General features: G+C 43.6%; 1 protein-coding gene across 6 annotated transcripts in view; it reads right to left on the minus strand.

Annotated features, from left to right (window-relative positions):
• Dync1i1 (dynein cytoplasmic 1 intermediate chain 1) overlaps positions 1-23,378 on the minus strand; it is a 307,387-nt gene that overhangs the window by 218,757 nt on the left and 65,252 nt on the right. For all 6 annotated transcript variants that reach the window (XM_057771005.1, XM_057771003.1, XM_057771008.1 and 3 more), the window contains one exon: positions 9,780-9,895. In XM_057771005.1, coding sequence (XP_057626988.1) covers positions 9,780-9,895 — 116 coding nt within the window. The remainder of the gene's footprint in view (positions 1-9,779; positions 9,896-23,378) is intronic.

A 23,378-nucleotide genomic window follows, 5' to 3' on the forward strand; every position in this document is an offset into this window, starting at 1 on the left:
GGTAGATAGGTTTGGTGGAACCTGTTCTATCCGCCCCCCTTGGCTTCATATAGTTTCCCTTGAAGGACAAAGACTCTAGCAGGTGTTCACTTGCTGTGCAGTGACTGGTTTTGGTAATCTAAGAAGATTACCAAAAAGTAGATTGCCAAAAGGCGGTCTCTTGCCCAGATCACATTAACTGTCAGCTTCCACCCTCGACTGGTTGCTCCATCAGCTTAGAGCATGCCAGGGGCATAGGCGTCTCCGTCAAATTTTGATTCATTTGCAGGAATTTTCTAGGTCAGTGTTTAAGGTTTGTTATCACCTCAGGAGGACTTCTCTCAGTTGTCTCTTCCCCAGGTTCTTTCTGGAAAACAGGCTGACTTATGTTTTAGTTTCTTTGTTTGTTTGGCTTTTTATTTTGTGAGACAGTCTCTTTATGTAGCCTTGGCTGGCCTGGAACTCTCTATGTAGACTAGGGTGGCCTTGAACTCACAAAGATTTACCTGCCCCTGACTTCAGAGTGCTGGGATTAAAGGTGTGCACCACCCTGCCAAGCTGGATTGGTTTAAAGTCTAACCTACCAATCTCCTTTATGTGACACCCTAGTGTGGTTTTGAGAATGTGTTTACTGTTGAGCACCCCTTATTGGGATGCAAATGAACAAAACTCCCTTAGGAGAGACTCCATGTTCCCCTCCTTCATGCTGGCTTTTTTCCCCCTCAACACAATCATTGAGCCAAGCTTCTAGGCTGTGGGCATGTGGCAATGGAATACTTCACTCTGAATCAGATTTTTGTTAGGAGCATGGTGTTATTGTTGAGGTGAGCTGGAGTAGTCTCCGGTCACTCAGCCTGCCTTCTTTCAAAAGGAACCTCTGTTTCCCCCATGTCAGTGTGACAACCACTGGAGCCCCCATAGTCTTAAGATGAACCCAAAGTAACGTTTCCATGCCTCCTGTCATGAGAAGGCTGTGGAGGAGAGCTTCCACCTCATGGCCACAGTTGCCTGGAACACAACCTCTTCCAGAGTAGCAAAGGGATAACGAGAAATGTCAACACCTCACTGCTCTCCGGAATACATCATAACCCTGCAATGGTGGCAGGGTCATGAATTCTTTGCTTTGTCCCTGTGAACAAGAGATTCCTTATAGCTGAACTGGGAGTGGGGAGGAAATGAACGACCGGGAGTCAGACCAGGATTCCTACTCTTCGTACCAAATTTTGATAAGCTTTTTTGAAGCTTTTTTTTCATTTGCTAAATGTTATTTCTACCATTTGCAGAGATTTTAACTGAGAGTGTGGGATGGCCAGAGCATGGCATGTCGTGCAGAAGCGGAGCCACTGCAGGCTTCTTGAGTCATGTGCTCATGGGCGGCTACTTGTCAGGAAACAAAATCACCTGGGAACTCCTATTTTCTTTCTCTGTGTGCATGTAAACATCCTCCTCTTCATTTTAGTGCCAAGTGAGGTTATGTTTGAAAATTGTTTCTATGTTTTTTATTTGTCTAAATACAATTTTGGGCTTTTTGGGACATTCAAATGCCAATAAGGAGCCTAGAATCTTTAATAGAGGAATGAGAATAGAACACTAAAGCAAAATTCAACCTTTTTTTTTTAAATGAATCTTGAAACCCCATTAGGTAGACATCTAGGCCAGGGCTATGTAGAAGACAGGGCATCAAATTAGGGTCTGAAAACAGTGAAAGCCAGGAAGAGAAGTGAATTATGAAGAGGCAGATGGTGAATGCTCCCTAGAACAATTGGCAAGCCATGCCCCCCCAAAATATCACCTTTCACTAGTTCCATCTCCCTAGAACAACTGACAAGCCTTGCCGAAAAAGGAGATCACCTCTCACCAGACTGAGTCCATCTCCAGACTGTGCCACAGGGTACCAGCATCCATTTGGTCAAAAGACAGCCAATGTCTGCCAAGGACCAGCCAAGGCACAGCCCTTCCTGTTGCTCTACCTCCATTTAGGTTATAGGACCATGTAAACTCCATGTCTCCTCTACACTAGGCTGTGAGATTGGGGAGGAAAAAGAGGAAAGGTGGTGCCTTAGGATTCTGGACACTTCTACCCAAGACGAATGGAACACACTAACAAAGTCTGCTTAAAAACCAAGAATGGAGTACGGTTGTCTGTTTAATACATTTTCCTTGACAACCAGTAGTGTTATAGACAGCTGCAGACAAAATAAAGAAGCCGAATTCTCTCTGCAGTCTTGATTTATAAAGTGAGTAATTCTACAGCAACACTCTATCCCATAGTGTATATGAAAATACCACACACATAATAAATATTATTTTGCTTGTCACCTCTCTTTTCCTTTTCTTGCACCACAGAGATCATTTTTTAATATATGTATATTTTCAGTTACCTAGCATCTAAATGCCCTGTTTAAGAGAGACTCTTTCCAGTAGATCATGTGGAGTCACAGCACACCCAGACACTGTGGAAGCTGGATGTGGGAAGGCCAGTGTGTGGGGTCCTTTCCTCCATTGCCTCTCACTGCTAGCATGGGACTCGTAACTCAGGCCTACTTAATGGGCTTCCAGATGGCTCTTGAAGTCTCAAGGAGGTGCTAGAAAAGAATCGGGGAGGTTAGAAGCCTGAAAGGCAGCGGTGACTACAAAGTTTAAATTCTGGGCACAAAGGTGATGATCCAGCAAGAGGAAGGTCATGGCTTCTCACCAGGAAGGTTCAGTGGGTGACCTGCTGTTTCAGCTACTGCCAATCTGCCCAGACTGTCATGACCAAACACCACGTGCTAGATGGTTAAAGCTACAGAAATTGATTACCCATGGTCCTGGATGCTGGGAAGACCAAGTACAAGTTTGCTGCTCAACTTAGATTTTGGTTTGGGCTTTTTCCTGGTTTGTAGACTGATGCTTTGCCCCCGTGCCCTCAAATGGTCTTCCCTTGGTGTATTGTACATGAGAAGGAAGAGATACACTGCGCCCTTTCTTTTTATAAGGCCACCGACCTTACCAGATTAGAACCAGGGCCCTACCCTTATAACTTCTTTAAACACTATATTTTTTCCCTAAAGGCCCTGGTCACTTCAGCCTTCAATACTGGAATTTTAAGAACATGTTACTCTTCAGCCTGTGGCAGCTGCTGCCTAGCTTCCCATCTGTTTCCAACCAAATTCTCCTGTATTTATATTGGTTCTGTGAAGTATCTCCTATCTTCAGCTGAAGATTATTTTCTGTTCAGCTGAAGCAGACTTCATTTCTATTCTGGCAACCACAAACTTTGAAAGCTAGTATCTGAATAAAGCCATCGGGGAACTGGTGTGGGTGATGGATCCTTGTTGGTTTCAAAGATGAAGACTCAGAGTTCATGAGAGGGACTCCGTCAGTTGTAACAAACAGCTAAGCAATTGTCCCTCGGTGCAGATCTTTAATGAAGGAACCACTGGAAGAAGGACTTGAGGGATGAAGTTCTCACTGCCGAGAGTTATGGAGATGGGATGAGGAACTTAAGGGCACGGGGAAGAGGTGGCATCTTCTTCTGGAGCTTGGGGAGTGGATGACAAGCTCAACCCTCTGTTTTAGATCAAAGCATGGGTCCAGGAACTCCCACTTATTTTAAAAAAATGTCTGTAAAAATGTTTTCCTCGAACACAGAGTTTAAGTTCTGCTGGTTCCTGGGTAAAATATGCTAAGTTGTCAGTGCTGCCAGGTGATTTACAAGAATGTTACAACAAAAATTGGAACCTAACAGCAAATGGAACAGAGATGGAATGTATCAACATGGACGCACCCCACCCTTACACTTAGTGCTACTTCACGGTGAAAGGTTGGGGGTCTTCCTTTTATCTTTTTCACAATACACCAGCTGACTCTACCACCAGCTCAGACCATCTTGTCCTGAACATGGGACTCCGGGCTTGCAGACCTGGAAGCGTGACACCGTCAACACTCAGTTAAGGTATAGTCAAAGAGAAAATGGGGAAAATATTTGAAAATACAGTTATTTTCCAATCCTTAACATTTGTTAGCAATAGGACTGGGGCCTCTACAGCCTGTCTTCACTTAAAGAACATAAATATAGGTAACAAGTGTCAAAATGGAGCTATAAGGAATATAAAATAAAGTATGTATCAACAACCATCTATAATAGCCCATTCTCTAAAGAGCAGAGCGAAAAATAAAATTCATTTGTTATCTTACTAGCGACTTTTAATTCGCACCCAGATGCTACCATGACTCACCAATAAACACTTGACTGTTCCTTTAAGTAATAAGTTCAGAGACAGAGGCCAGGACTCCTGGGAGCTGGCCACGAAGCTGGAGTCAAGGTTATCTGCCATAGTTTGTTTCCTCCTAAGTAACTGTGAGTTATTTCATGACGGGCTTCCATTGAGAACTGTCTAAGAACCGCTTGACTTAAAATGTCAGATTCCAAAAAGAACTATTTCCCTTTGTATTCTCTGGAAAATAACCTTATCGGGGACTCTTTCAAAATCAGAGCGTATACTTATGAGGCTAAAGGTCTGAGAAGAGCTGTAACCAAGTTGTAGGTAAGCTAGTCATCCATCTTAACTATTGTTACTCATGGACTCAGGGAAGGAAAGAGAAGAAGCCACGGAGGCCAAGATAACCAACATGAGAGCTGGTGCTCCGTTTGGCAGGAGGAAATGGAATGTCCTAGTGAAAAGAAAACTGGCAGCCTCCCGTGGATGCTGCTCTGATCTCAAAATGAGGCTTATTTCAGGCATATTTGAGTTATCCTGCTGTGTACAACTGTCCTTTGGTCCAGCCTACTAACCCTGCTTGATATGGCTGATCTCACAAAAAGGAAGGGAATCCCTAACCCATCATCCCAGAGCATCCCTGCATCAAGGTGATCACCTCACTCTGGTCCTTCTCCCCAGTGCAGTGCAGTGAAGCTCATGTGTGTGTTTTGGGTCTCAGCATCTAGACTTATGAAATGGTGGATCCGGGTAGACCTGGGTTGTTCAATACAAGAGCCTTCACCTCTCGACCGTGGGGATTAGCTGTGCGGCAGAGGCACTGAACTTTTAACTCACTATAATTAATTTGGGTTTAAATTTAAAAGCGGGCACTAGACTCTATTGGGAAACAGTGGCACATGGATCCACTCTTTTGATCCTAAAGCTAATGAAATCCAGCAATAAGTGTTTCTAAGGGAAATGAGCCTGAATTGGTACATGCTGTGAATGCAGGATAGAAACCACCGTTTTAAGACTTAGTTTATGTATAGAGAAAGAAGGGGGATGTCCCATTGAGAATTTCATACTTGTTGCTTTTTGAGAGTTGAATATATTGAAATTATGAAGTTCACAAAAATGTATGATTAAAATCACCAGTGGCACCATATGATTTCATTGGGCAATATCAGACCAGACTATTTGCCTCCCCAAACAGTGACTATTTGTTTGTCTGCAGTGAACGCATCCTGGAAAGGATGGGAAATCAAGGTAGAAATTTTTTTCTACTGAGAAAATATTTTTTTTTCCGGCATACAAAAGTGAAACTTCTGCCTTCCCTGGAGTCCCACTCCAGAGTTCCTCTGAAGACATTTCTACACAGTGAAGCTTGCTGGCTGCTTTGCTCTGCCCTGGACCAAGCCAGACAGTTCCCTGTTTCCCCATCACACCCGTGAGTGGATAATACCTAATGACAGCCACCCAGGGACAGAAAAAACAGGGGCCCGGCTGAAAGAGAAATCTTCCTTTTGTGGCATTTCCGTCAAATATCGCAAAAACATTGCACTTTCGCATGGGTGGCCCCTGACCCCAGAAAACACAAGGATTTCCATTCTCTCTTTCCTCAGCCTCTGGTATCTTGTGCTTCTTGCTTGTTTGAATGTCTAGTGAGTATGCTTTTTGAAGTAGGCATTGTGTGAGGCTCAAAGTGGGTAAAGAACTCGGGTTCTGCTTATAGGGAAACCTCAGGCTAGGAGAGACATGTAAGGAATCAACACAGTGAAATAAGGAGGGATCAGACTGAACACGGTAGGAAAATGGCATTGCCAAGGAACCGACCCTGGGACACACTCCTGAAGGAAGACACACGGAAGGGGTGGCATCCCAGTTAGAGAACACAGCATGGCACATGCACAGAATCACACGCCTTCAGGGCCGCCTGGGAAAGTCCAGCAGTCATCATTTGTCTTGGACGCAAGACATCAGAGACAGGCGGGAAGTGAAGGCAGGAAAAGGCCAAGATAAAGCCCAAGTTCCTACTTATCAGATGCCATGGATGTACAGAGAACCTTCAATACTACCAACAGGATGCAGAAGCATCTTCACTTGTCCAGTTTGATCGACAGCATCCTTGCACATGAAGACATTTTTACTGCTCCAGGGGCCATGTAGAACCTGGGGATTCCACACCAGTCTGGAGGCATCAGTGCCTTCAGCTGCCTGGTGCCTGCTGCTCACCAGCCGTGTACCCATTGCAATAAACACACACAGGATTGGTTGCTGACTCAGGACCTCATGAACAGGTAGGGAAACAACACGCAAAGCTGGGGCAATTTGGCAGAGAAATATGCATAGTCTTTCCTTACTTGGGAATGAAAACCACATGCTTAAAATGTTTGTGGGTAGAGATTGCCTGCTCCTGATCAAAGTTCTCCAATCTCAACCTTCTTTGCCTGTGACTAATGACCTAAGATGAGAAAGGCCTAGGCTACTTGAAAGAATTGTGTTGATGGAGATCTGATTCCTAAATCTACCAAGCTTAAAAACATTTGGAGAATTTCTCATAGCAGATCATTATGTGACAAGCTAATCCACTGAGGAGAGTACTCACTATAGCATGTGGTCGAGGAAAGGGGCTCTGACTCCAGCAAATCCCAGCCACCTCCCCTCTGTAGGAGGGTGAAGCCACTAGAACTCCAGTCGAGGCAGAGAATCAATGCTCTGAAGCGGTTAGTTTGTACTTTAATTTTCTGTCTTCAAACAATGAGTTAAGGAGAATCAATCAGTCTTTATGTATTACACCTAATAAAGGGCTCACATGGGATTCACACCCACAGCAACTGCAAATGCTACGCACCCAAGAACCTTCCTATGCTGCCAAATTCAGCCGTCACGGGATTCCTGTCCCTGCAAGGCTGACCTTGTTACTACAACACTGTACTGGCTGAAAAACCAAAGTGGGCACCAACCCAATTCTCCCATTCGGAAGGACCTGGCTGCGGACTGCCCACTGCTGCCCACTGTGGACACTTGTGCTCCCTTCCTGCCACCTCACCTACAGGTGAAAGGCGGGCCCTGGGCACCCTCAATAGCCAGGCAGCCAAAGGCCCAGGGTCCACTATCTGTGGTGAGATGACGATAATCAAGGTTTTCTTGTTTACTTAGCAGCTATTGCTTTGATACCAGGCGCTCCTAGAGGCTCCGGTAGCTGGCTTTGGGTTCAAGTCTGTATTGTGGAATTTGAACCGTTACCACAAGAAAGCTCTATGGGTCTTGTTAAAAGAACAGAGAGAACTTCTGCCAATGGCTAAGAACTAAATTCCTCCCTTCCTGCTGCTTGGACCACAGCATAATGAGGGCTCCCAACCTCTCCATAAAGTAATAAAATGAACTCTGTGGGCTTTTCCTTTTGATGTATTCCAGTTTAAAAGTTTACAGTTGATGCCTTTTCATCCTGAATTTATCTCCCCTTGTAAATATTTCTGTACCATTTCCAATTTCTTAAGTATACACATTCTTAAAAATAATTCACTCCTTCTTCTGTTTCGGTTCTATCACTTTATGTGAAGGGTCAGATTTGGGGCTAAATAAACATACCTCTGGGTATAGCTCTGTAAATGCCTTTGGCAGCAAATTAACTCAAACAAATGCTTTGGCTGGGCAGTGAGCCTGCTTTTTAATGATCTTCCTGCTCTTGTCTGGAGGCCCAAGGACAGGACTGTTGAAGGGTTTTCTAGGGCCGTATTTTCTGCCAAGCTAATACAGGCATCTTAATGTGGCGGTTGGTTTGTTTAAAGTTTCACCACCAGAGGGTGCTACTCGTCTGTGTCTAAATTTTGATGTTTTACCACAGGGCTTGATAGGCTCTACCATCAAAGGCTTGTGTTCACAGCCCTATTACTCGGGAGACTGCTCCCTGAACTTCAAGGAACAAGATTTTTCTTCATTTGTGACGTTACGTGTTGATAGTCCAAATAGAACATCTCTGTAGCTCGCACAAACCAAATTGCATTGGTTTATGTCTGTTTCAGATAAAATATGAAAGGGTAATGTATTTCATTACATAGGATTTTGCTCAATATTTAATGGACAGGAAGAATGAACCCCAAATCCTAACATCCTCTTCCACACACCAGTCACACAGGAAGTAAAAAGACTCTTGGCCCTGCTGTATCAGCGGAGTTACTCTCTCCAGCGGTGCAGCTGAGCTCACTCTGTTTTCTGTATACGCATCTCTCCGATTCTCACGCAGTTTTATCCGGTACACCATGCTCGTTTCGTTTTCGGTCACCATGTTGGGCTCCGTGCATGCTGGGTAAGCAATCTACCCCCAGCATGGTATTGCATTTATACCAGGAAACATTAAGATTTATCAGTTTTAACTTTTCTTATTGTTGTCTGTATTCGTTCCTTGTCCTCTTACAATGATAAAAATGCCTGACAAAAAGCCACTTAAGGGAGAGTTTAGTTTGGTTTGCAATCTATCTTGGCAGAGACGTCATGGAGCAGGGTCTTGAGGCAGATGGCACAAGCAACCAAAGGGGTGCAAGTGCTGCTACTCGGGTCCCGTTCCCCTTTTAACTCAGACCAAGACCGCAGTGCACCGAAGAGTGTTGCCGGTATATACAATGGGTCTTCCTAGCTCAGCTAAGCAAATCGAGAAAATCCCTCAGACATGCCCAGAGGGATGCTCATTTTTATCGAGTGCAATCCCAGGAAGTTAGAAGTATGATTAGTCATCACATCGACTTTAAGGCTTTGCACATTCCGTGTAGATGAGTAGGGAGGGAACTGTATACCCGTTTTGTGCATTCCAGAAAATATGAAGTGAAAAACTGGTATGCAAATCCCAGAAAATCCCTTACCGAACACTGGTGTGTTGTTATGTGAACTGCCCAGAAAATCAGGGCCCATAAAGGTTTTCTGTAAAGGATTAGATCCAAGATTTTAGGCTTTGTGAGTAAGCTAAGGTCTCCTTCATGTCTATTCAACCAGACCATTAGAGCAAAATATCAACCATAGGTGCAAGTGATTGGGAGCATCTATGCCTCAGTAATATTTCATTTTTAGAAACAGCTTACTACTCCTACAAATGGTGAGTTTTTTTAAGATTTTGATTTTTACTTCTGTGTGTGTGTCTTTATGTATAAGGTGTGTGTACATACTTCAGAGTACACAAAGGGCATCGGATCCCCTGGATCTGAACTTGCGGGCAGTTGTGAGCCACCAGAGCTGGGTGCTGGCTCTCCGCACGAGCACCATGCACTCCTAATTTCCGAGCCATCTCTCCGTTCCTCCAATGCCGGATCCTAATGTATCTATTCTTACCAGCACCATTTGTGAAAGTGTCTACTCACTGCTTTGATGATTTCCACCCTCCGCACATAAACATAGAAACAACACAAAGTTAGACACTTAAAGGTTCGTGGATTTCTTGGAGGAATAGCAAGGGATTCCCTCTGCAGACCCTCCAAAATCAGAAAAATGCAGCTGCGGCTTTCTAGATGTCATTCTGTTAACATCCTAGGAAGACCCTTGGGATGTGAAATCAACATAAAGGATGTTTTCCCCTGACAATTTCTGCAGTCGCAGCATGCAAAGAAAACAAAAGCCATGGTTTACCTTCAGACTGATGAGTCGCAAGAGGAGTCTGTGTCTCCTTGGAGTAGGATACTACTTCCCTCGGCAAAAAATCCACCTGCGTGACCTTTGATACCCCCAGCTTGTGCAGCCTTCTTCTGTAAGGAGCAAAGGACAGACACTCAGAAAGGCAAAGTCTTTATTTCAAAAGACTCGTCAGTTCTCAAAACACAAAAATAAACAAACCTAGATACCCTCAGCCTCTCAGTACAGTGTTAGGCACATGAAACATGGCCCTAATTGGATGGGTGATGTCACGTAAGACTCTCACCATGTCTCTCCCCTCTCCTGTCTGTAAACTGAGGTCCTTCTCCAGCTCAGGTGAGTCTTCTATTCTGAACGTCTCTGATTACACTTGAATAACATGCTTAAGGGAGTTCTTGTTAGCAATGTAGATTTTAGTTTCTTGGGTAGGAGAATTTTCAGGTTTGAACAGCGAGTGTATTCCACACTGGAGTAACACACTGTTTATGAAAGCAGCGACAGCAAGAACCTATTCTAAAGAAGAGGATAACAGACCTCATTTATCCAGGAGAATGCTCGACGTGGGAATGAATGTGTTTGCAAAGCACACTAAGATAGCACAAATGAATGAAAAGAACAATGGGCTCAGATGAATAGAGTTCCAGTTTAGTTGCCCCAAACTAACTGTGGACATGCAGAGAATCATTTCTGAATATTTATGTAGCATTTCAAATGTTTCCAGATGTCCGTCCACCCCCTATAGAATCTGACTTCATGACATCTCTAGGAAGTGCTGGATGTTATCCTCTCTACATTATAGAAGAAGAATTCAGCTCCACTACCCGAATACCTGCAATTTACAACTGGTGGAACCAGGGTTGAAATCACATTGACTCCATGAAAGCAGATGTTATTATTGACCAAAGTTCTGATCCTATGCTTCCGCTAAGCCACTTCCTAACTAAGGTGCTTAATGGTGACTGTAAGTCACTCCAAAATCTGGTCCTCTCAAGTTACCCAGAAAATAGTCACACGTGGAGACATCATTGTCCATGGGAAAGCGGCGGCATCTTGAACTCACTATCCATGTATGGATCTTGTATACACTCAGTCCTGAACTCACTATCCATGTGTGAACCTTGTACACACTCGGCCCTGAACTCACTATCAGTTAGTGAACTTTGTACACACTCAGCCCTGAACTCACTATCTGTGTGTGAACCTTGTACACACTCAGCCCTGAACTCACTATCAGTGAGTGAACTTTGTACACACTCAGCCCTGAACTCACTATCTGTGTGTGAACCTTGTACACACTCAGCTCTGAACTCACTATCCATGTGTGAACCTTGTACACACTCAGCCCTGAACTCACTATCCATGTGTGAACCTTGTACACACTCAGCCCTGAACTCACTATCCATGTGTGAACCTTGTACACACTCAGCCCTGAACTCACTATCCGTGTGTGTATCTTGTCCACACTCAGACCTGAACTTACTATCCATGTGTGAACCTTGTACACGCCAGCCCTGAACTCACTATCAGTGAGTGAACCTTGTACACACTCATGCCTGAACTCACTATCCATGTGTGAACCTTGTCCACACTCAGCCCTGAACTCACTATTCGTGTGTGTATCTTGTCCACACTCAGCCCTGAACTCACTATCCGTGTGTGAACCTTGTACACACTCAGCCCTGAACTCACTATCTGTGTGTGAACCTTCTTCACACTCAGCCCTGAACTCACTATCCGTGTGTGAACCTTCTCCACACTCAGCCCTGAACTCACTATCCGTGAGTAAACCTTGTCCACACTCAGCCCTGAACTCACTATCAGTGGATGAACCTTGTCCACACTCAGCCCTGTACTCACTATCCGTGAGTGAACCTTGTCCACACTCAGTCCTGAACTCACTATCCGTGAGTGAACCTTGTCTACACTCAGCCCCTCATCCGGTGCCCTCTGTTGTGGTTCTTCCTGGTAGTGCATAGGTACCATGTATATGCTGGGCACAAACCATGTATATTTTATGCACACGCATGTACCAACTATTAGAACTACACATTGTGGAATGGTTCCTTGAATTTTATGTTTAGGACACAGAGTTAGCAGTGGTACTGGACATATTCTAGTATACTCTTTTGAGGTTGCTAGCTGGACACACGTGTGAGAAGAAAAGGAAGAGAAGGCACAATCACCCTTAGGTCCACACTCCTCTCTAGTTAAGAACAATAAGAACACGCCCCATGTGTGCCACAGTGCTCGGCCATGACAGGTGAAGGTCGTGGCTTCATTGCTTTTCTTTAGACGACTATGAGTATTAAAATCACGACAGAGAGTGCATTCCAAAGGAAACACAATTTCTTTAAGATTCTGGTTAACATGGGCTCTAAGCGTACACACAGCGGATATAAGCAAACATATAGACAAATGCTGCTCTAGGGAGCAAGCCCATCGGGGTGTATCTGCAGCCCAACACAGTAAATCCAAGCACAGCCCTTGTTACACACAGGCCGGATCCACCTGGGCCGGCTCTGAACAAGAAGAATGCACCAAGGGCCCCAGCTGGTCCCTCCACCCTGTTCTACATAGCTCCTCACAGTGAATGTAAGGAACGCACACATGATTTCCTGGCAAAAAGAAAAAGAAAAAGAAAAACAACAAAAACAAAAAAGCAAACCACCAAGCCAGGTAAAAAGGTTTAGAGTCTGAAAGGAAGAAACCGAAGGCATGGTTTTAAAACTGTCTAGGGTCTGAGATGAACACTTCCTGCCTCGAGTGCTTCTCCTTGATGCAAATGAAGACGAAAATATGAACGGACCCACCAGGTCTGCTCGCAGCAAAGTCCACTGTGCAGTTCACCTAACTCATCTTCCTGAGCCCCACTAGGGCAGTTGTGACCACATGGTCCAGGAACGATAGAGAAACCACCCAGGTTCTAGCCTTCCACCAACGTGTGTGAGGCCCAGGGATCTCCAGGCACCATGGAGTGACCACTACACCCGCAGGCAGTGTTTTGAATTTCTCTCTAATGGGATGTGTACCTTAGGCCTATCTTGTTGGACACTGAGAAGCAGGCCATAGGCATGGGAAAGCTAGTTCAAAATTTGATACTCCATCATGATCTGTTCAAACCACACAGGCAGAAGAGCTTGAGAAAATCTACGGGAAATGGGTTCCTAAGCCCACTCTGTCACCTACTAACCAGATCAAACAATGGGAGAAGACCTAGGTAAGCATTTACCTCTTCCAAGCCCCACGATGTGGACCTCCAGACCCAGAACCAGGGTGTGAGGCCAGACGAGGTGAGAGCTTGCGAAGCCTGGCATGCCACTAAGCCCTTGGCCCAGGCAGCACGAGTTTTAGTGTGTCTTTTTGACTTATTATGATAATGTTTAATTTATAAAACTTCAGAAGAGACAGATTCATGGATATTTTAAATTGAAGATTTTTAAGTCCATAGGGTTGCTTATCTGTGGCAATAAAATTTAAGAATTATACTCCAATCTGTATTTATATTATTCATTAATTTATTCATTTACTTTGGTAGGAGTACCATGGTATGGTGTTTGGCTGCTCTGTTTGCTTTTGCATTAATTAAAAATATCACTATGAAATTTCCAAGTTTCTGAAAGTTAGCTTGAATAAATGAGTTTATCTAACTAAAACAAAATATTTTCTTGTTTTAATAATCACTGAACCATTTCAACCAGTCTCTCAGTGATGTTATGTTTGGGAGGTCAGGGCCCTAGTTCAGCCCAAGACACATAAACAAACAAAAGCTGAGCTGTCGTCATGTTGATCTGCCAGGGCACGGGTCACTTGACAGCTTGGCTCTCGATCTGTAGAGCAGACCTGCCCCAAAGGGCCGAGAACTGTAAAGAAACACTTATACTACTTCTCAAGGTATTTTGGGTAGATTATGCAGCTCCCTACAGTCTCTGGATTGATTAAGCTATATTTATATTAAATAACTTGCTCTTTGTGGTTATCTTGCTGTTGTTCTGGCAATCATGAACTTATGCTAAACATTTTTTTTACATATCTTATTTTATCCTGGATAAAATTTCATACTATTATTCTTACTTTACATATGAAAAATCAGGGGTCAGTGAGGCCGATAAATGTGCTCCAGGCTTGTAAGTGGCAGGCCACAGCTCTGTTTGACAGTGAGCCAAAGGGCTGTGTACTTGCACAGTGTGCCCCATTGACCTGGCTACTGCGGATGACCACACACCTACTGCAGCACGGCCTTCACGACCCAACACAGTCAAGTCGAAGCATTTGTGTTCTTCTTATGAGATAGGACTCCCAGGAAAGGGGTTCAAGGGTTCTACAGAAAGACACTGTTTCTGAGGTAAGAACCACACAGTGGATGCCAGCATTAGAGGATCCGGAAAGACTGGCCAGAAGGTGGCGCCCTCTCATAGCAAAGCCCTTACTTTTTGCTGTGTCTAATCTGAGTCTCATCACTGCTGGTCTTACCAGTCACCAGTCCTTGTTTCATTAGGTCCAGAACACACAGGTTTGTATAATCTTTTAATATTCAGTTTGCCCAAAATATTTCTATAACTCTATCAGATGACAAAATTACTTTGCTAGTATGCCTACCAGACAAAGCATATAGAACTTTGCTTTAAAATATAAACATTAAGTATCTGCTTCTCTATTTTTATTAAAAGTGTGATGAAGGTGGTTTTTCAATTCTAAGGGAAACTATTTAACAAATAATTGGAAAAAAACCACTGTCATATTAATGCTATATAAGTGCTACTCCTTTTGGTTAAGCCATTAATTCCATACGGGCTCTCAGTGCTTCTAGAGCCTCTTTGCTGCCTCTCTGTCATAGCCCCCTACAGTTCAAGCAGACAGCCATGGCTGCTATTGCCCCCCTATCATGCCCTTGTTCATGCCTGCCAGCTCTGACTCGGTGGGGAACGTGCTCACTTGTATCTTCTCCCTCATCTCCACTCTGTGGAGCTTACTCACTTCAGAGTCAGACCCAGACTAGCCACAAATCCAGTGTGTGAGGACGGAAGGAGAGGGATGAGAAGAGCAGGGAGACGCAGGACGAGTCTTATGAAGACAGAAGCTGGGATTTAAATGGGCTCCGTTCTGGGTGCCTGCATTATTAATAAATCACCATGCGCACTGTTACCTTGGAAATTCAATTTTTAAAATAAGAGGTTTTAATTAGAATTTTAAATTGCTAAACTAAATTTACATAGGGCTTTATATAGTTATAATTCATCATCCCTAAAAAGCTCAGTAAAGCCTCATCTCTATGGGTTAATTGTGGCTGTGTTTAATAAACACAGGGGGAACACAAAAGTGTGAAGACCTGGGGCTGCTGACCCAGGCCAGCAGCACAGGAAGCATTTTTACAGAAGAAAGCAGAGTCACAGTTCCCATCTAAAATCCATGGCATAAAACTTGAGGTGAGGAGCTGCCATCTGTGATTTGGAAGCCAATCCAGAAATTCCAAAGGCTGCTAAAGGTTGTGTTTCACTGGCCTTACTAATATCAGAACGGAGAGAGACAGACCTCAGTGTCTGAGCAGAATCCTTTTGACTTCCATAATCAGTAACCAAATTCCGGAACACACAGCTCATTGCCACAGCAAAGCAGAGAGAACTCTGCATCAAGCTTGTGGCGCTCCAGGAGGCAGGGCAGGTGCAAAGGCGGAGGAGAGTGTGGCAGGATGAACGGTGGTGAACTCATAGAGCACACAAAGTACGGACAGGTGACTTGAGACATAAGGTGACACAGGGTCACCTTCCTCTCCATCCCTTTAAGTCTTCCCAAAAGGTCCTTCTCTCCTGGCCTTCCTAACACTGAAGAGGACACTGGCTCAGCAAAGAAGTGCTGCATCCATCTTGAATCTTTTCTTCTGAAAGGAAAGTTGAATGAAGAGCGAAAACTGCTTCAAACTTGAGAAGGCTGCTTGGTACCGTTCAGAGTAACAAGATAACCAAGTGTCTGGAGCACGACACAATCTACCCAGGTACTGAACTGCCATTAGTTAGATCTCAAGAGGAAAATTACTGTCATGAACCACTGTCCCCATTTAGCTGTGTTTTCAAGGTTTATTAGTGTAGCAGGAATAAGTATATAATTTGTTTCATGGTTATATGGACACACATTTTCTTAATCCATGCACCAGTGGATAGTATCTGAATTGTTCCTTGCTTTGATCTTAACAATAATGCTGATTAATTCTTGACTGCATTATAAATATTTATCCTTATTCTCACAGGTAAGTGTGGCTCTCATCACATATCAAATAAACTTTTCTTCCCTTTTTTCTTTTTCTTTCATTTTTTTTTTTGCAATAGAACATCATTACAAAAACCACAGCCAGTCAAAAAGCAGATAACAAGTGATTGTGGGTTGTGGAATGGTTATCCAGATACACCTATGACATAATTCCTGTGCCTAAGGTTCACCAAACATCTCAGAAGAGGGAGTGAGAAGATCACACAAGCCAAAGGACCAGGAAATCTGCTGCGAGAATGTATCTCCTAGAAATGACAGGAAGCTACACCCTTAGCAATATGGCTACTGAAACAAGACCAAGACAACACCAATAGACATATGAATGGGGAGGGGAGAGGTCCCACAGCACCCCGCTTGTAGACAAAGAGCTACAGACAATGAAGGAATGCTGGAAGTGGGAGAGAGAGTCCTCCCCAGGGAGAGATTCCTTATTGGTTATCCAGTACCAAGTCAGCCATGAGAATCATACATGCAAGTCATACCCAAAGGACCGGGCAGGTTGTATTTACATATTTAAGCGTGTGTGTGTGTGTGTGTGTGTGTAAAACAATAACAATGAAAGATAAAGAGGCTGTGATTTCAAGTGGATGAAAGGGGAGGAACATCAGAGGGATTGGAGGGAGGAGAGGGAAGGTGGAAATGATGTAACTTTAAAGTACACACAACACACACACACACGAATAATGCTTCTATGAAAACACAAGTTCTTGTGTGGGCATATGGCCAAGTCCTATAAAAAGGCACTTAGGAATGGGTCTTGCGGAGATTCTGTTTAGCTTTTGAGTAACTGCCTACTCAAGATTTTTCAAAATGTCCGTATACACTGCATTCTCATTAGCAGTGTAGAGCACTTGTATAAACTCCTAAACTCTTATCATCTGCTTTTTAACCACGGATCCTCGTTAGTGTGCAGTGCCACTTCCCAGTGGCCGATGGTGTCCACCATCCTCATGAGTGTGACTGTTACCTCCCAGTGGCTGATGGTGTCCACCATCCTCATGAGTGTGACTGTTACCTTCCAGTGGCTGGTGGTGACCACCATCCTCATGAGTGTGACTGTTACCTTCCAGTGGCTGGTGGTGACCACCATCCTCATGGGTGTGACTGTTACCTCCCAGTGGCTGATGGTGTCCACCATCCTCATGAGTGTGACTGTTACCTTCCAGTGGCTGGTGGTGACCACCATCCTCATGAGTGTGACTGTTACCTTCCAGTGGCTGGTGGTGACCACCATCCTCATGGGTGTGACTGTTACCTCCCAGTGGCTGATGGTGTCCACCATCCTCATGAGTGTGACTGTTACCTTCCAGTGGCTGGTGGTGACCACCATCCTCATGGGTGTGACTGCAACGTCACAGTGGCTGATGGTGTCCACCATTCTAGTGACTCTGATTGCTACCTCACAGTGTCTAATGGTGTCCACCACATTTTATAGGTATTTGTGTGTCGTTTTAACATCTTCAAAATTTTTATTCATTTTTTCTGTTGAATTAGAAAAAATGTGTATTCAGGGTATTAGATTCTAAGTATACACACACATATACACACGTGTGTATGATTTGTAAATATTTTCTCTTGTTCTGTGAATTGTTTTTCATGTTTTTGATGATGTCTTTTAAAGTGAAAACATTTTGCATTTCAATTCAATTTAATGTGTATTTGAATTTTTTCCTTGTCCTTTTGTTGTATGCCTCAAACATCAGGGATCATTCCAAGGCTCTGATGATTTATACCTATCTTTCCTGAGTTTTATAGTTTGAATGCTAATATCTAGGCATTTGATCTATTTGTATTACTTTTTGTATAAGGTATGGGTTAGGGACCCAAATTCATTCCTTGCTTATAGATATCATGTTGTCCCTGGTTCATGTTTTGTTAGGATTTTTCAGTGTCACTGAGGACTTGAGTGTAGAAAGGCAGATGCTGGGATGTTCCTAAGACATCACTGATATGGCATGGTAAGTTGTGATGTACAGTCAGCCTGACATTCATGGTATCCTTTCCTAATGTCAACATTTATGAAATGTTGGTTCTGAAAAGTCAGAATTAAAGTAAACCTGAGTCGTTCATAAACTTTCAAAATGTTATGAACACAAAGACCCTCAACAATGGTGTCTAATGAGAGTTTCAGAGTGTTTAACAACCAGTGACGAACCAATCAGATTGCTCACTGGGAAGATGTTTGAGTGGAAGATCAGAGGCCAGTACATGGCATTCACAGTCCTGGAAACTCAAGGAAGTCACTGCAGTAACCAGGCAATTCTGGAGCAAAAGGAAGCCTGAAAGACAAAGATACAGAACAAGGAGCAAATGTCCTCAGGAAAAGGAGTCCTTTGACCAGATACCAAAGAAGGCCAAGGTCAGAACATTAGAAAGAAGGTCAGCGTCAGGCCCGTGTTGACTGTAGCCCATTGTTTTATCTGCTTAGTCACAGGTACATATCTGACTGACATTTGAAGATGTGTGCAGCCAGAGATTTTCCTCCTTATCTTCCGAAAAGCTAGTCAACAATTTTGAATAGATAAGGCCTCAGAGTAAGGTTGATAACAGGAACATTTCCCTCTTTGCTTAACATTTTACATAGGTGGTGTAGAGTCCTAGTAGAATGACAAGGAACTACTTTGACCAACATCATCATCACAACCACAAACTGTGTTTGAGCAAAGTACTGTGCCAAATCCTCACAACACAATGAGAAAGAAGAATCAAGGTACTGTGCCAAATCCTCACAGCACAACGAGAAAGAAGAACCAGAACACATGCATCAAGCAGTGAAGGAGAACTTGAGGCTGAAAATGGTAAAAGCTAACATGAATTAGTCACTGAGTGTGAGAGGATAGCATGGCGGACAGATTGCTCTGCACTTAGACAAATGGGGTTTGTTTCGTTGAGAATGGAAGACCTGGTTTAGATTTCAAATGCCAAGCGCAGGTACATAGGAAAGGTCCGTGTTCTAGGCAGCTTGTCCTGAGCACACGAAGATCTAAGAACTGTACTTACGCTTTATAGCAGAAGGTGGGATTTGTAGAATAGAAGTTTTTTTTTATTTTTTTTATTAATTAATTTATTTAATTATTAAAGATTTCTGCCTCTTCCCCGCCACCACCTCCCATTCCCTCCCCCTCCCCCAATCAAGTCTTCCTTCCTCCTCAGCCCAAAGAGCAAGCAGGTTTCTCTGCCCTGTGGGAGGTCCAAGGACCACCCACCTCCATCCAGGTCTATTAAGGTGAGCATCCAAACTACCTGGGCTCCCACAAAGCCATTACGTGCAATAGGATCAAGAACCCATTGCCATTGTTCTTCAGTTCTCAGTAGTCCTCATTGACCATTATGTTCAGCGAGACCGGTTTTGTCCCATGCTTTTTCAGTCCCCGGCCAGCTGGCCTTGGTGAGTTCCCGATGGAACATACCCATTGCCTCAGTGTGTGGGTGCACCCCTCGCAGTCCTGAGTTCCTTGCTCATGCTCACTCTCCTTCTGCTCCTCCTTTGGATCGTGAGACTTCAGTCCAGTGCTCCAATGTTGGTCTCTGTCTCTGTCTTCTTTCATCGCCTGATGAAGGTTAATATTCAGGGGGATGCTTATATGTTTTTCTTTGGGTTCACCTTCTTATTGAGCTTCTCTAGAATCACGAATTATAGTCTCAATGTCCTTTATTTATGGCTAGAAACCAAATATGAGTGAGTACATCCCATGTTCCTCTTTTTGGGTCTGGCTTATAGAATAGAAGTTTTGAATCGGGAGTAATGGCCTTAAAAAAAATCTAGAGAGGCATATTGAGGATAGACTATTAAACACTAAAGAACCTGGACTTTGTATAGATAATTGAACAGTTACTGGAAGTTACTAAGACACTCACTGTTACGAAGCAATATTTAAACCATAACAACATAACAAACATAGGAGAAATAAAATCAGGTGCCAGATGTCAAGTGTGGGAAGTGACTGTATCTTAGAAGATGAGTCTGGGAAAGAGGCATAAAGAAAAGATCCATAAGCAAAGAGGAAGGAGAAGGGAGGTTCAAGAACTGAACATGGAATGGAGCAGAACATTGAGGCAAAGGAGGGGGGGGGGACCAGAAGAATGACGGCTGTGTTTGTGGTGAGCATCTCACAAAGGCTGGAGACTTGGTCCAGAGTGATGAAAATGGGACTCTGGAAAATGACAGATGGTTACTTTAATAGCTAACTTCACATGGAGGGTGAAGGAGAGAAGTGGGCAGGGGACATTTTAAGGCTGCATGTTCTGCCAGAAGACAAATGAATAGTATAGCTGACAGACGCGGAAGTTCATAGGGAATCATTTTCTATGTGCAAACATGGAGCTAAGGAAAGACAAAGATGAAAATATGGCCATTGACAGTCACCAACAGAAGTTCACCTGAGATTCTGCAACTATAGAAAAAGAATAGGAGGAGCTCATGTAACACAAAAGGTTTAAAAAAAATAACAAGGATGGTAGAGCCAGGTATAGGTTCTGTCTTGCGGTTGGTTACAAGAAACCAGTCAGAAAGGGATTGGGTTCAACCGCAATATTCATGCTGTTGTTGCTCCAGCAGATATATCTCTCGCCAGGCCAATCACTGCTGTAGCTCACAGGGTTCACAGCTAAGTAAGACGATGATTACTTCTCTCCTCTAGCACAAGTTGGGCTAAGTGGGCTAACAACAACAACAACAACGAAGAAGAAGAAGAAACAAAGTTGAATAGGTAGAAAGATAGGCATGGATCTGTGAGAAGCTGAGGGCTGAATGTGAACAAAATACATGATATAAAAATTCTCAGAATTAATTGAGATATTATTTTCCAATGACAAAGAATATTTGTTTTCTAAATACTGTGCTCTGGCATCAGTGGGTAACAATCTGTGATATCTTACGCACAGATTTCTAAGCTGGGGATGGGATACTCCACTGGCAGAGAGGAACAGTGAGGACCGGGCACAACACCAGGAAAGTCGCTGGCTTTGTGGCTGTCTCGCCACACACACAGGCACCGTCTGTGCTTAGAGGGGTGGGTGTTTCCTCCAAGAGAAGCAGCAGGAGACTTGGCCTTTCCACATTAATTCAAGAATGAATTTTCATGCATTAAAATGATTTTAGGAAGCACTTATTGCGACTCCACAGAGTCTGCTTCTCGCTGTGCAGAGATATTAGTACGGCAGCTGACCCATTTTTCCTGAAAGGAAGCAACAGTCAACTCTGGCGTAGTCAATGGCTGCACTCCAAGGTTTTGCTTTGGATTTTGCAGCACAAGCAAACTTCGTAAGACTTCTGAGATGGACAAAAGTTAAAATCATCATAGCCACCCTGGAAATGCAAAACAACAGGACAGATGGTACAGAACTGTATTCATTCTAATGTTGCTACAGATATGATATAAAGTATTTTTAGGAATGACTTTTTCCTTCCTTGGTGACTTGGAGTAAGTTCCATACACTCTGTAACATGAAGCTGTGTAATTAGAACCTTCCATGTATGCCAGTGAGTTTCTCAGAGTGCACTTCCTTCCCCGAATGAATTTCATTTTCGTGAAACTAAATGCAACAGGAACACTGTCTTTTTGAAAATGGAGCTGCTACTGAAGAATGGAAAATATCTTAGAATATCTTGCTCAAGATTCTCTAAAGACTAGCAAGGATCAGCTGCCTGAGAAATGTTTGGCAATAAATAACAACCATTACAAAAGGCAAGGAAAGGGCTTCCCCCTCTCTGGCAACAAAGTTCTGATCAGAGCCATTAAAGCCAAGTTATCAGCCCTTTTGGGGAGTCAATATTCACCTATATATTTAGACTCTGAAGTGCATTTTACCATTATGTTTGATATTCATGCGTGTGTGTTCCAGGATGCTGTCTATATTTCTTCTTCTTTTTTTCTTTTTTTGTAGAAAGTGTGATTGTAATGAAATACTATTAAAGTCACAGACATTGTCAGCTTACTCAGGAGCTCAGGAAATACCAGCTGTGGTCATATGGGAAACACGGAAAATGATTTCAAATCAGAGAGGTCTAAGCAGGACACAGAAGGGCAGGTGACAGGGCTGGGGACCCAGCTCTGTGGCAGGGCACTTGCCTAGCGTGAACGAAGCCTATGAAGGTGAGGTCTGAGTCTGACACCAAGTGCCACAAAGAATAAAAAGTTGATGGTACACGAGAGATAGATCAAATGAAACTTCCCTTTTACAATCAAAGACGGGGAAGAAATTCTGAGTTCCGCCTTAAGGAGGGGCAACCACATTCTTGCTGAGATCCTTTTCCCAGATCTGCCTTTTTCTTTCAAATAGCCAAGCAGCTGCACCCACAGTCTGATGCTGAACACAGTAAACCCAAGCCTGAGGCTTCAGTGGAGGGAGATGTCACACAAGCTCCGTGTTACTGAGTTTAACAATACGAAGCCGATTTTTCTCTGCTCGTGGTAAGGATTCTTTCCTCCCTATCCTGCCTCACCCCCTTTCCACGGACTCCAATCTTCTCCTGGAAGCCAGGGCATCTGGTGGGGATACTGGCTCTTAAGCTCTTCCTTAAAGGCAACATGTGCAGTGTAATCTGTCTCCAGACTGTCCCAATCTATCCCAGCTTCACTGATTGACTTTATTGCTTCCTTGTCTGTGTTTTTCTCCCACTAGGAAACTTCACTTGTTCCTTAGGTCCTGTCATTTTACTTCTCCTAAAATGTTTAATTTGGTTATTCTATTATAGCAGTCTAAAAAAGAAAGTGTTTAGTACATCAATAAGTATTGTCTTGGTCAAAACAAACAAACAGGTTAAACTTTTCTTATTTTCTGACTTTATTTGTAATTTTCTTGGAGTTCTTTTTTCTCTTTCCATATCATCTTCCAGATTTCTCTCTTGCTAGTTTGTTTGTGGATCACATAGTTAGCATGCAAATCTAGAATCAGTGGCAAAACATTTCTGCTTTGGTCCAAGATGGAGTCATGGGGACCAGATGTACCATTCTAGCTGAAATAATAAACACTAGCTGTTTGAATAAAAGAAAATCTTAAAGCCGGGCGGTGGTGGCGCACGCCTTTAATCCCAGCACTCGGGAGGCAGAGGCAGGCGGATCTCTGTGAGTTCGAGGCCAGCCTGGTCTACAAGAGCTAGTTCCAAGCTACAGAGAAACCCTGTCTCGAAAAACAAAAACAAAAAAAAAACAAAAACAAAAAAAGGAAATCTTAAGGTGAAAAATAGCAGTGGTACATGAAAGAGGGAAGACAAGCAAGAGGGGCCCCCACATTGTCTCAGACAAGCAAGAGGAGCCTCACATTGTCTCAGTCTGCAGCCCCAGGGAATTCCAGGCTGTGACACAGAAGCAAACCCAGGTGGCACAGCAGATG

Source organism: Chionomys nivalis, chromosome 1 (assembly GCF_950005125.1).
Source record: "Chionomys nivalis chromosome 1, mChiNiv1.1, whole genome shotgun sequence".
NCBI classification, from domain to species: domain Eukaryota; kingdom Metazoa; phylum Chordata; class Mammalia; order Rodentia; family Cricetidae; genus Chionomys; species Chionomys nivalis.